The sequence below is a fragment of the Dicentrarchus labrax genome, unplaced genomic scaffold (assembly GCF_905237075.1).
Source record: "Dicentrarchus labrax unplaced genomic scaffold, dlabrax2021, whole genome shotgun sequence".
Taxonomy (NCBI): domain Eukaryota; kingdom Metazoa; phylum Chordata; class Actinopteri; family Moronidae; genus Dicentrarchus; species Dicentrarchus labrax.
Genome location: NW_026136718.1, coordinates 24069639 through 24082565, shown reverse-complemented (window position 1 = coordinate 24082565; position 12927 = coordinate 24069639). Strand labels below are relative to the sequence as shown.

The 12927-nt window shown below is 43.3% G+C and overlaps 2 protein-coding genes across 6 annotated transcripts in view; both read right to left on the bottom strand.

Moving 5' to 3' along the window:
* Positions 1 to 3372: 3372 nt before the first annotated feature.
* cldn34a (claudin 34a) lies at positions 3373 to 7188 on the bottom strand. 2 transcript variants are annotated; one of them, XM_051375818.1, is made up of 2 exons: positions 7050 to 7188; positions 3373 to 5102 (listed from the first exon to the last, which is right to left on the bottom strand). In XM_051375818.1, exon 2 carries the CDS (start codon positions 5012 to 5014, stop codon positions 4244 to 4246), a length of 771 nt encoding a protein of 256 aa, XP_051231778.1. In that variant the 5' UTR covers positions 5015 to 5102; positions 7050 to 7188; the 3' UTR covers positions 3373 to 4243. The 2 variants fall into 2 exon arrangements, with proteins under 2 accessions (XP_051231778.1, XP_051231779.1); XM_051375819.1 differs by having other exon boundaries at positions 3373 to 5099.
* Positions 7189 to 7323: 135 nt separating this feature from the next.
* The window catches only part of shroom2a (shroom family member 2a), a 31496-nt gene continuing 25892 nt past the window's right edge, over positions 7324 to 12927 (bottom strand). For all 4 annotated transcript variants that reach the window (XM_051375815.1, XM_051375812.1, XM_051375813.1 and 1 more), the window contains 5 exons: positions 12229 to 12813; positions 11091 to 11660; positions 9416 to 9584; positions 9004 to 9276; positions 7324 to 8917 (listed from right to left, as the gene is read on the bottom strand). In XM_051375815.1, the coding sequence (XP_051231775.1) occupies positions 8645 to 8917; positions 9004 to 9276; positions 9416 to 9584; positions 11091 to 11660; positions 12229 to 12813 (1870 nt within the window). In that variant the 3' untranslated portion in view covers positions 7324 to 8644. The remainder of the gene's footprint in view (positions 8918 to 9003; positions 9277 to 9415; positions 9585 to 11090; positions 11661 to 12228; positions 12814 to 12927) is intronic.

The following is a 12927-nucleotide window of genomic DNA, read 5'->3' as shown; positions in this document are numbered from 1 at the left end:
TTGAAAAGTTGTCTCTTTTTTTCATTTAAAGTTTCCTTGTGCTAGTGTTGTATCCTGTGTGCTCATTCTACACGCTGAATACGATCATTTATTGTTCAGTTCATGTTGATAAAATGAAAAGCTGTGGCATGAATCTGTATTAAACAATGAGCAGATTTTTCCTCAGTTATGTCAGAGGTGGAAACACGGCTGCTCTTTTGCTTTCCCCATCCGGCCGTCTATTAGTCACATGAACATAAAACCTATTTTGGTCTGAAGTGGTCCCTGGTCGCTCTCTAACCAGACGACAAGCTGAGCAGGGGTTGAGGGGGGGGACTGAAAACAGTCGTCTTGGTCCGTCAGGTGTGTCTGCGGTGGTGGAAACGCAGCTTGAGACTAATTCCATCAGATTTCCTGGTCACTCGCTGAGCTAAGCTGTGTTTAATGAATGCTCTAATGGGCAGCGTGTACTGTGAAGAATGTAGAACAGGTTGCCCTTGCGGCTCTCGCTTTGACATAATTACACAAATTTGCCAAGGTCAGAGGGCGCCGCCGCTCTCTGCACTCAAAAACTGTCTGTATCATTTACATAGACACAGATACAGTGACATAAATGTGTTATTGCATGGGAATAGGATGATTTCTAAACCTCCACCATCCTAATGATGCTACTTCTTGTGTAGTCAGCGCTTATAGAATGAAGTTAATGAGAGATAATGATGCTGTCACAGAAGCATATGTTGCCTAAGGGGCCCAAGACATGACAGACTTTGCTTTCGCGGATATAAAAAGTGGTTCTGTCAGGCCTCACAGAGCAGATCGAGGCACCCTCCTATCCTCTGACGCCACGCCGGCTGCGGGGAGCCGCCTGGTGTCTCCCAGTGTGAGGGCATCTATCAGCAGGGGAGGCAGTGAAAACAACTACAGAGATGTTCTTTTTGATTACCGTAAGACTCCCAAGTGCTGAGGGGCCGGGCAGTGCGGCAACACAAAGGAAATGTCTTCTTCTCATGAGGAATTATGTTTAAGTGCATCCGACTGCAAACAAACAAACCTACTCTGAGAGGGTGATAAGCAAGCTGAGAATACTATCAAATGATTTACTATCTTTGTAAAATGACTGATGATCCTCTACAGTGACAGTTCAGATAGAGATGAACATTATCCAGTCCTGAGCTCTTTGATAAGATATGATGTTTTGTGCAACCAATCTTCCGCTGCTCAGCACTCTCATAACCATCACGATAATGTTCCTACGCCCTTATAATTGCCATATGTTACCCAAATCCCCTTATCTGTCTTATCTGAGGGGCAAGCGAGGCTGACAACAAAGTAAGAGTAAGGCAAGTACCAATACAGCAATGTAATAAAACTACAAGTAAACGTAAATTATTATCAGCAAAATGTTCTGAAAAAATCAACAAATGTGCTCATTCTTAAAAGGTAAGCCTAGAAAAGGAAGCAAAGTTAAAAGTTGTTGTTGTTCTATATACAATAAGCCACTGTAAACCTATATAAAGGCTGAGTCATGCAAAAACCAAACAATGACGGTGTTATATCCTGAAACTGCCAGAATCTTAAAAAATACATCACAGATTATTAGTTAAGTAATACTGCGTCAGTCTGTAAGCAGAATTTCTGCTGTAGCTGATAGAGGTGGAGCTAGTTTAGTCCAGTGGTTCCAAACCTAGAGGTCAGACCCCTCCAAAGGGTCACAACATAAATCTAAGGGTTCATGGGAGAGAGAAGATTCTGCTACACACATTTGTTTTCATTTTTTTCCTTTTTACTTTTTTACAATCTTTGCTTTTTGGATATTTTTACCTTTTCGAGCCTTGAACAGTTATTGAATAAAACCATCTAAGAAAATAAGAGTACTCTGCCCAATTCAGCCCCATAAACAGACTTTGATGTGTAAAATTGGTTCTCCTTTAAGAAAGTGCAATTACTCTTTGATGAATTGATAATAAGTCGTAGGCATCTGAAACAGGGAGCCCCAACTGGAAAAAAATAAAAAATAGATAGATAGATAGATAGATAGATAGATAGATAGATAGATAGATAGATAGATAGATAGATAGATAGATAGATCCAGTCTGCATACTGTCTGTATCTTTAACAAATACAAACATATCACCACCTTGGATAGGAATGTATTATTGTGCATTTATTTTAGTAAAAGTAACCCAGGACTGTAAGTAAAAAGTACAATATTCCACCCTGAAATGAAATGAGTAGCATAAAAAATGTAAACACGTAAAAAGTAGGTACAAGTAAATAAATTGTACTTAATACAGTACCTGAGTAAGTGTAGTTACTTTCCACTACACATGGAGACAGCACCAACTATACAAATATTTGTTTGATCTTGACAGGATTGATTGCAGGAATCTAAGCAAATAAAAGAAAATGTGAGGGAAGATTGCTCAGAGCTTTACCACAATCATATTTCTAAATAGCCACAAATAAAATGTCATCAGCTGATCTAAAATGTCATCTTTGTGACACTAACACTTTGATATGACTTTAGTCTTTAACTGATCGCCATGCTTCCTCTCTCAGAGCCTTCTTATCACTGTTCCTCCATTATACATTATAGCTGATAGAGAAGATGATTGAGCATAAGAGATTAGATAAAACATAACCAGCTCACGGTGTTATATCAGGTTTATCTGTAGAGGGGAATGTGCAAGGGGAGGGTGGTGAAGACGGAGAATTATTAAAAACTTTACCCCGAACTCTTATCTAAAGAATGTTTTTTAATAATATTTATTTCTACTCAATTAAAACTAATATCAGTGGTTCTCCTGCTGTTACTGATTACTGGCACCCTGTGATAAAGCGCCTCGCAGTCTTGCAGCAGTGGTCGGAGCCGATCTACCTTTCATCCACTTCTGGGCCTTGTGTTTTTGACAGAGAGCTGTGCTCGGCTGAAGAGGGCCTTTTGTTCCTCAGCAGCTAGCCGCCTCCAGAGAGGTACAGCGGGCCACTGGGCCACGTGTATGTATGTGTGCATGTATATGTGCGTGTGTGTGTGCATGTCTGCCCTGGCAACAATCACTACTGTGAGGCAGCCCCCTCTCCATACTCACATGCCTGCTCTCGTCAGCCTCCTACCCAGGTCACATGAGCAGGGCCCCCAGTCAATCTGACCCGCTAAGATCCCTCCTCACATGGGGCCCGTTAGAAGCCCACACCTTGACATGTCATGTCACCTCCCCCGTCCTGTGTGGTGATAATGCTGATCAGTCATTACAGGAACACTCACTCTGAACAGCACTATTGGACAACAGTGGAGAGATAAGGTTTTTTATTACATCTGTCCCTGAACTCTGGCAGCACAAATTCAGTATAGCTGTACTTCGCACGAGTCTCATGAACTTAAGATGTAGCTGGGATTTGTAGATTTTATTAATTACATGACTGCAGAAATCCAGATCATATACACAAAACGCTGTAATACAGGACAATATTAAGGCAGCAAAAATCTATACTTTTATATTAATAATGGATGTAAAACAAGGGTGTTGCTTGTAGTGACAAACAATTTATAGCGTTTTAGCTCCTTTTAGCTCATTGTTTTGGTTTTCTGATTCACCCTACAGTTGACTCACTTTCACCGCTCTCACTGTTTCAGGCAGCCAACTTTTTCACTGAAAATGCCAAACAGACATTGTTAGCAACAAGCTGGAAAACATGGTGGAGCACATAGCAGCTTAAGAGCTAACTGAAGCTAAATAACTTCCTTCAGACTTACATACATCGGGTGGACATAAATACAACTCTAAATAAATGTTAAGGTCGCTCCATATCCGCTGGATGTGTAAACCCGCTGTATGTTAGCTTCCCGGCACAAATGGCAGGCAGACGACAGCAACAAGCTAGTAAACATAGTGGAGCGTTTAGCAGCTGAAGAGCTACAGTTAATACTGAATAATCAATACAATAGATTGATCCTGTGAACAGAAACACAACTCTGCTGGAGGTGTTAATGGGCAACTGTTTGCTAATGAGTTAGCATTTATTTAGTTATAAGTTACAAAGAGATATTGTGAATTGACAATGACTTATTGTGGATGATGCAGTATTTTGATGCTGGACTAATGTGTATTTCACAGCATTCTTGGTCATATGACATGGCAAATGCTCCAGCATATAGGCTAAACTCATACTGTTTTTATTCAGCCGCTCTGAGTTTTAAATGTGACTTTTCTTCCCTGACATTGTCCAAGTCACTTTTTCAATGAATGAAAAACATGAAAATCTAAGATTGTACATTAGTAAAATGTTCTTCACTGTGAAATGCAGGATTATCCCTGCCATGGTTGTCTCTATTTGCCAACTCAGACTTCTGTGCCAGGGTGGTTTCTGTCCAGGGACCACGGAGTGGGTCCCTGGTGTCTCTGGGGGACTCTGAGCTCAGGGCCTGCCAGGCGAAGCGGTAGCAAAGGAACAGCAACCCACTTATGAGCATCATTATGGAGGCGAAGATGCCCACTCCAATGGCGGAGCCCACTTGCTGCCTGACAGGAGCTGAGGGGAGGTGGAACTCGGGAGGAAAGTCTATGGTGCTGTTGTTCAGCACAGAGCGCATGTTCCACACCAGTGGCACCAAGCAGAACATCCCCGTCAGCACATAGAGGGTCCCTGCCAGCACAAACACCAGCCGTATGTGCCTGCGATCCTCCACAGCGAAGTAGACCATCCTCATGGCCACTGCAGCGCTGATGGTTCCCGCCAGGCCGAAGATCATTGCCAGCACCATCAGCACCTGAGCCGCTGGGATCTCTGCAGGAGCAAAGTGGTCCGAGATGCCGATGCTCCAACAGTTCTCTGTTTTGGGAAGGGCATGGCTGTAAAAACAGGCCCTCCAGATACCCACCCAGGCCACACCCGAGCTGATGACAGACACATCGGCCACGTACCACAGCCGCCACTCGTTGAGGCCGACCGTGGTCACGATGAGGATCCACGCCAGTAAGCCGGATATCAGGCCCACGAACTGCCAGTGAGCTGTGTGAGCCAGGTAGATCATCCTGCCCAGTGTGACTGCTAATGCTCAAAGAGACGGATCGCTGACTCACACATTGTTCACACAGTGTGCCCGACCTCCATCACACCTGCTGAACACACAAATATCCACAGCTGTGTTAAAAGGGCCTAAACTCAGAGTTCTTGGTGGTTTGCTACGTATATCCACATTAATTCATTCATATTCTGGTATTATTTTCAAACCTTCTTGGGTTCTTGGAAACACATTACTTTTCAAAATTCACTGTAGGAATTATGTGAAACATGGAATATGACAAGATAGGTGCATACTCCAATATGTCCATGGTGTCTCTGGAGCCAAAGGTACTCTACATCTCAGAAATAACCTTTAAAGGGTCAGTTCACCTAAACGGGAAAAGAAACACATTCTCACTTATCCACTAACCTTTAGCTGTATCTAGCCACGTAGATAATTATTATTATTTGAGATACAGACATTTTGTCTCCAGCTCTGCATCTGTTTTCCTCTTACAGGTCTCCTCCTCTTACAGGTCTCCTCTGATTGTCTGTCCCCTCCCACCAAAGCCAGGTTGTTCCCGGATGTCCACTTGGTTTTGTTTGGTTTAGTTTAGCCTTAGTTTATATTACAGGTATTACACCCACAGTTTCATAGCACCTAACAGCCACACTTCACTGCTGGTTGGTGACTTTCCACAATCACGATTAATAATCCAGACTCCCAGGACCTCAACGTTTTCAGGGGAGCTATGTTCTCTTAAAGAAATAGTGCCAATGAAAAACAGTTGAACTGATCCTTTAAAGGTGTATGTAGATTATGTTACAGCATTTCTGTATTAAAACATTTTTAGTTGTATACTTTCATTATCTTAAATTCTTCCAGCTGTGTTCAAACCGAGAGAAATCTGTAGTTTTATTCAAGGTAAGGGTGCGTTTAATTTGGTGAATGGTCCTTTACACCGGGGAAACCGGATACATCAGAGTGAGGAAGGGAGTCTGTGATCGTGAATAAACATAACTTGAATTAAACTATTATGTTACTTTGTCTGTGAACATGATTTGTGCCTGAAATCAGGGTAGATTTCCATCAATAATGTTGCCAACTGCTATGATCCGATGCTACTTCACAATGTCCTCAAACTACGTCTATTGTTATTGTTTTAAGATGAGAGACCCCTTGCGGAAGAATTGACCTACTGTGTGTTTAAGGTATATTTAGCAGGAAAATATTGAAATGAAATGCAGATATTGTCTGAAAATGTGACTTATGAAAACATATGGGTTAGGCTGGATTAACATGAGGGCCCCCAAAGACCCCCAGACAAGGCCCGAAAAACAACCAGCATGTCTACCTCCATAAAGGTTGAAGCCAGTTGATTTTTGATTTTTTTTATAACTTTATTTGGGAATATGCATGTGAGCATACTGTAAACTAATGCAACTAACTCAAGCTTCTCATCAATAGTCTACAGTCGGGTCGCAAGAGGAGGTAATAATGCAGAACTCACCTTCGTTAACTTTAGTGGTTGAAAAGCGATAACACATTTGTAATGAATCAAATTACCAAACCGGAGGCTTTTTGGGGCTCCTGGGGAGTTGACTGCTTTGTTCACGTAGTTATGCAAGCATACATGAGATTTATTACCATAGAAGTAAAACTTGGACTACAAACACTAAACCCTGTAGTTTTTCCAGCAGTATCTGCCAGCTGCAAGCACCTTAAGGGTTATTTTCTGTCCCAGGATTCCTTTGGCACAAGGTAGTAAGACAGTATAGACCGAGTGATCTGAATATCCAAGCTCTTTCTAAGTTCTAATTATGGATATAAACAAAGAGTATAACATCTACAAATAAAATATGTTGAGGAAAAAGATATTACTGTTGCAAGTTCTGGAATACACATCAATACCATCCAAGATGAAAATTCAAATGTTGATTTGATGGAAGTGTGAGTACAGCCATTTAACATTACTGCAGTTAATGATTGTCCATTTAAATCTTCGCAGCTTATGCAGTAAAGAAAAAACAACCCTCTGTTCACATCTTGTCCTTTTGCTCACCTTGATGTGTTTCAAGTTCCAATTTCTTGTTCTCACTATACGCTGTATCCTTCCACCACAGATGCTGTATCTACCACAGGAGAGCGAGAGATAGTCCACATTTTGCTTTGGTTATGTGAGAGGAAGCCTGTCACACCTGACTGTTAAAGATATCCCTCGTCATTTCAAAGTCTTTAGCTTCCACATTATCAGCGGCGAGGAGGGTGTGGTGAAGTTAATGAATGACTGAACAATGAGCTGATCACTGAACAGAAATCAATCAAACACCACTGCGTGATTCCAGCAGACTCTTTATTTGATATAAAGGAGCACAGCTGATAAAGTGTTAAGAGTCAGGCTGTAGCAGTGCATAAAGCGTGTGAAACTAATATTCTCAAATGTGCAGAACAAACATCCTCCGACAGGGTTCACCTTCGGGAGGCTGATTCAATCCGTACAGTCTGATATTCAAACATTTGATAGACTGACGTTCAAGCTGGTCAGAATGCTTTGCAATGATTTAATTTCATATTTGGTTGCAAAATGATCAACCTGAACAACAATTTTTAGTGATGAAATTTCACTAGAAGTCACGTAACAACTGTGGTAACTATGCATTCAACATCTGCACCGTGAATAACAAAACACAGTGAAGCAATAAGACAAAATACAGAAACACTTGGTCAACTTATAAGTGGCAATATCATAATCTAAACAAGTTTTTTTTTTCCTGTGAATAAAACAGAGCAGCGCTGACGGGACAAAACATGCAGACGTGGATTAAAAGACAGTGTTCGCAGTGACATGGGTGGGTGTGACTCCCCAGGCACTTCAAATGTAGATTTCACTTGAGTTAAAGTCTGAATGTGAAGTGCTACTGTTCCTCTGTTTAGTGAAGTTGAACAAGTGCTCTTCAAAAAATGACCAGTATCTGCACACTTTCTCTTCACAGGTACATTCGCTAACATCCCACCATCTTTACCTTCCGTTTACTGCAGAAGAAAAGCTTCTTGAGGGACGAAAGCGAGGGCACAAAAATCTTAGTAAAAAGGCCACTAGTTTATATATAAATGTTAACAAAAACCTTTATGTTTATTGAAATGTGGGGCCAGATTTTATGGATCATGTGAAAACACTTTCAGAGTGTGAAATTATTGAAACACAAAACATGATAAATACTCCTAGTTGCTCAACACATCAGGTAGCGTGACTGCTCAGATCAGTTGAAGATAAAATACTGTCCCCTCCTGTGCAGATTCAAAAGGCTACAATAAATTACTAAAAAAAACCAAAACAATAGAAATAAAAACGAAGCAAAAATGGCATGAAAGACATTGGATACAGTGGTCGGTTGGTGCCAGGAAAAGCAGCATCTTAAACAAGGGAGTTCCTTATGGATGCTGTCAGTCCAGGAGGCGTTACGGCAGACCAGTTGAGACGGTGTGAAGTAGTAAGACGTGCTCAGATGAGCCTTCACCACAGAATTGAAAAAATGTCAAACAGGCAGTTTGTCTCTGCCAGCTCCTCTGTCTCCCTCTGCTGGACACAGGGCTCAACTGCAACTCGGAGAAACATACCCAGTCTTAGTCATCTGACTTCATCAGTGTCCAACACCTTCAAAAGACCAGCCTCTGCTCTATCGGCAGACTGTCCATCAGACACTTGAGCTGCTCCTCGCCCAGTTTGATTTTGTCCTCAAGCTTGCGCTGCTCGATGATGAGTGCTGACTTCATTTTGACAAAGTGCTCATAGTCTGTCAGGGTGTCCTCCTGCAGGTAGTTGCCCAGGATGTCATAAACCACACGCTCCCGACGGTCCAGGTTCTCCTTCAGCTCCTTCGCATCCTCGTGCTGTCGGATCAACAGCTTCCTCTTCTCAATCAATGTGCGCTGTAGATGAAAGAAACATATTAGAATTTGAGAAGATACACAAAGTTTTCTGTGTTGGTGGGAAGAAACAAACTACATTTACTCACCCTCTCCTCAGCAGTAGCATCCTCCTCCAGACTGTTGAGGGCATTCTCCACTCTGGCCAGACGGCCCGACAGGGACAGCAGCAGGCTCACCACCTTGTCCAGGTCCCCGACAAACATCCTGAACTTGTCCAGCTCGTTGGGTTTGCAGACTTGCTGGACTTGGGCCTCCACCTCATCTCCCAGAGCGTTGTTGTCAAGGATGTCTTCCTGAAGACTCTCCCGGGCTTCCCGCAACACCTGAAGCTTCTTGCTGAGGCTGTCGATCAGCTCTTGCTGCAAAAACAGAAGATACAAACTGAAACGGGCCTTTAATCTCGTCCCCGGGCTTTCTGGGTACTCTCATAAGCACAAAGTCAAGCTTCTATCATCATATCAACTCTAAATATGAATGGGTTCAGTGAGTGTATCGTACCTTCTTGTTTGCCAGATCAATGTCCAGTTCATCTTCAGAGTCTTCCTCCTCCTCCTGTTCCTGCATGTCCTTCATCTTAATAAGGAGCTCAGCCTTAGGAGCAGATGTGCTGTAATATGTAGAGCTGGTCACCATGGTGACAGCTGTTGCCATACTGTCCTCCTTTTCCCTGAAATATAAGTAACACATACTGTCACATAGCTCTCACATTACCAAACCAAATAAGAATACTGGAACCATTGAAGCTTTACTTTAAGCTAACCATTTCAAGTGTTTATCCGTTACTTTTAGCTATGGGTTTTGCCTGTTTGTCCATATATTTTAATCAAATCTTAATTTCTAATTTTCATATTAGTTGAGCTTCTCTACAATCTCTCCATGAACCCTCACAACTTCAGAAGTATCCCTTGGGGCAGTGGTTTTCTGACTGGGGTCTGGGGATCCTTGAGGGGGTCCATAGGAATACAATATCTTAGCTTTTAATCAGATTGTTAGGAATCTGGAACAAGGTAGGAAATAGTGATCCCAGTGTGATTAATGATAGACTTCATAATCTTAAAACCTAAAAATCTGAAAATGACTCAGATAGGTCTTTTCCACCAACAGGGAACCGATCAAAAATAAACTGGTTAAAAAGTTAGTTTCCAGCTGGAAAAAACGCCCTCTGTTGATGAGACAGATGCTTACAGTGGTATTGCTCAAAGCTGGTGGAAATGCGGGCTGGGTTGATAGACAGCACCAGGGTTCAAAGAATCATGAACAAAGCCCAAGAACCAGAGCTGATTTTAAACACTAAGAGGGGTTCCTTAACACAAAGTACTCCCAGACAGCGGCCTGTGGTCTATTGCAGGGTCCATGACATGAAAAAGTCTGGGAACCCCTGTTCGGTGGCACAAGGACTCATGGTTGGGTATCAAAGGTCTAATACCACCTATTGTATGATATCCCCTCATACTAACTGTCATATAAACCACTTTTCTTCAGTAAGACCTTTTTTTCGTAGATTTATTCGTGCCGAATGATTCTCTGTATTTTTCACACGTTGTGGCACTGCTGCTCTGATTACATGCTGTTGGCAGCTGTATTAATGTTTTCTTATTGTTTCGGGTCACCTAATACAGCTGCTGACACCGTTACATTTGTCTGCTGCTTTCAGGAGTTGAAACTTTGCAGTGTGAAATTCTTCTTTTTACTCTACCCATAAGACTTGTCCACACAGGGAAGAACAGATAGCCCTATAGAGCACTTTGGGGGCCATGTTTATGCTAATGACCAATCTCACAGACACACACCTACTCATAAACAGCTGGTATTCATCTAGTTGAAACAAGCGATTTTATAAAGACTGTGCAGACTGAATCAAGACTTGTACTGGTACAGGCGTACACCCTGTAAAATATAAATAAGTAAATAATATTAAAATAAGTCATGTATATGAATTAGTCGTATACACACAGGTGACTAAACATAACAGAGCTAATGTTCAGGCATATTGTACATGTCAGGGTTGTACATATCTAACTGCACATTGTGAGAGTAATTAAACACTCTACAGGTCAGAAAAGTAAGCGGGTATCTTGAATAATGCACTTTGCTGCATGTAGGAAACACATTAAGAACTAGATCACAGATATAAACACCAGGCCCAGTATGGAAGCTAGAGTGCAAGGCTGACCTTTCCTCAGCAGGCCGGGTCTGTTTCGGGGGCACCTTCCTGCGCTGGTGAGCTCCTTCCAACAGCTGCTCCCCCTGTGGGAAGATGCCCTCCATCATGTCCATGGTGGTCTTCATCTTGCTCTGGTCCAAAATTTCAGCTAGTGATTTATCCTTCCCCATGATGTCCCTGGCCAGCTCCTCCCTCTTCTGATCCTCAGACAGTCCTGTGGTTACTGTCGGCCTGGTGCTGCTGGCCTCGTCTGTGGTTTGCGGTGGCTGCTGACTGTTAGAGTTGATGTGATCTCTAACAGTACTCATGTATGTGTCTCTCTGGGGCTTTGGGTCTGTCTGAGCGGCCGGCGTACTGTCGGGCTCCCTCTGCCGAGTGAAGGCACAGAAGACTGAGTCCTGACCTGCAGCTCCCAGACTGCTGAGCCTGGTTACACCAAGACCCTCAGCCTCAACAGCAGGGGGGTCACTGTGCTGCAAAAATGGACAATTCTCCTTCTCCGTGACTCCCTCTGAGTGGACAATCCTGATGGGCACTTTCTTCCCTGCAGATGTTTGGTTTTCTATCACATGCTCCATCCTGAAAAATCAGAGAGAAACAATCTTACAAATTGCAGCTCCAAGAGTTTCTGAAAGGAGGAGAAAGCCTCTTGCTGCAGTTATTCCAGCCATACGCTGATTTTAAGTTTCATTGCATGATGGCAACTGAGATTTTTTCCATGGCCAGTATGCTGGAATATCCAAGACATCTGGACTCCTCCCACCACTTTGGTTTCTGCTAGCTGTAATAATCCTACTGTACAGTTCCCTACAGATGATACCAATTAGTTCTGGATCAAGAGGATGAATAAACAGCTTCACAGTAGGAGCATTTAGACTACGGTTTACATTTTCTGCATTTTGCTAAATTATGCCTAGACCGCCAGTGGCTTTTATAGAAATGTGGAGAATCCCTCTAATTTACTGCGGCTTGATAGCACTCACATGTTGATTCTACAGTAGCAGTGACTCAATAAGCTCCTTTGTACAAGAAGCATAAAGACACGACGTGTAGAGGAGTTGCAGTCACTGCGTTCTGACTAAACTGGCCGGTAGTTTAACAGCTGCAGCAATACTATGCACATTTTGAGTCTCTCAGAAAAGTTTACCTGCTTGAGTCTTCATCCTGTAGAGAGACTGGGGGCTTGTCACTGAGTCTCTGTGGAGAAAACTGTGGAGATGGAGAGCGCTGCCCCTCCATAGTAGACAGCTCTGAAGGTCTGTGGGAGGAAGCTGGGAGAGAGGAGGCAGGCTGAGGATTGGATGTTGATAGATGATGTACTGCCCCTTGTCCTTTGTCCACAAGTCCTTTGCCCTGCTCAGAATCTCCCTTTGCAGCGTGGGTGGGGACAAAGGCGGAGCTAGGGTCAGTGTTCGGGGAGCAGTGGGTGAAGATTTCACTCTGGGAACCGGTTAAGGGCTCGTGGGAGTCAACCTCCGGGCATCTGGGTGGGGGATGCTTCTCCAGTGCAGAGGGCTTCCTCCTCGGCCCGTGGTCCTCAGCCTGAGGGAGGGCAGACTCCGTGAGACTATGAGAGATTGATGTGGGTCTGTGGTTCACGGTGGCAGAGGCTGCTCTGTGTCTGCAGTCAGGGTTGGTTCCTGTCAGGGGCGGAGGGGGTGGCGCTGAGAAATGCTCAAACTCGACAGGCTTTTCTCTCACTTTACAGTCACTGGGCCCTCTGTCAGAGAACCTGAGGAACACAATAGAAAGCTTTTAATTACACACTGTGCAACAGCCAGGCAGCACGGACTATCATCTGCAGCTCAATCAAATAATACACTGTGGCAGAGGCCTTGTTCGTCTC

Bases quoted from the DNA above. Each gene is read 5' to 3' on its own strand.
- cldn34a (XM_051375818.1), bottom strand. From the start codon at position 5,014: ATGATCTACCTGGCTCACACAGCTCACTGGCAGTTCGTGGGCCTGATA.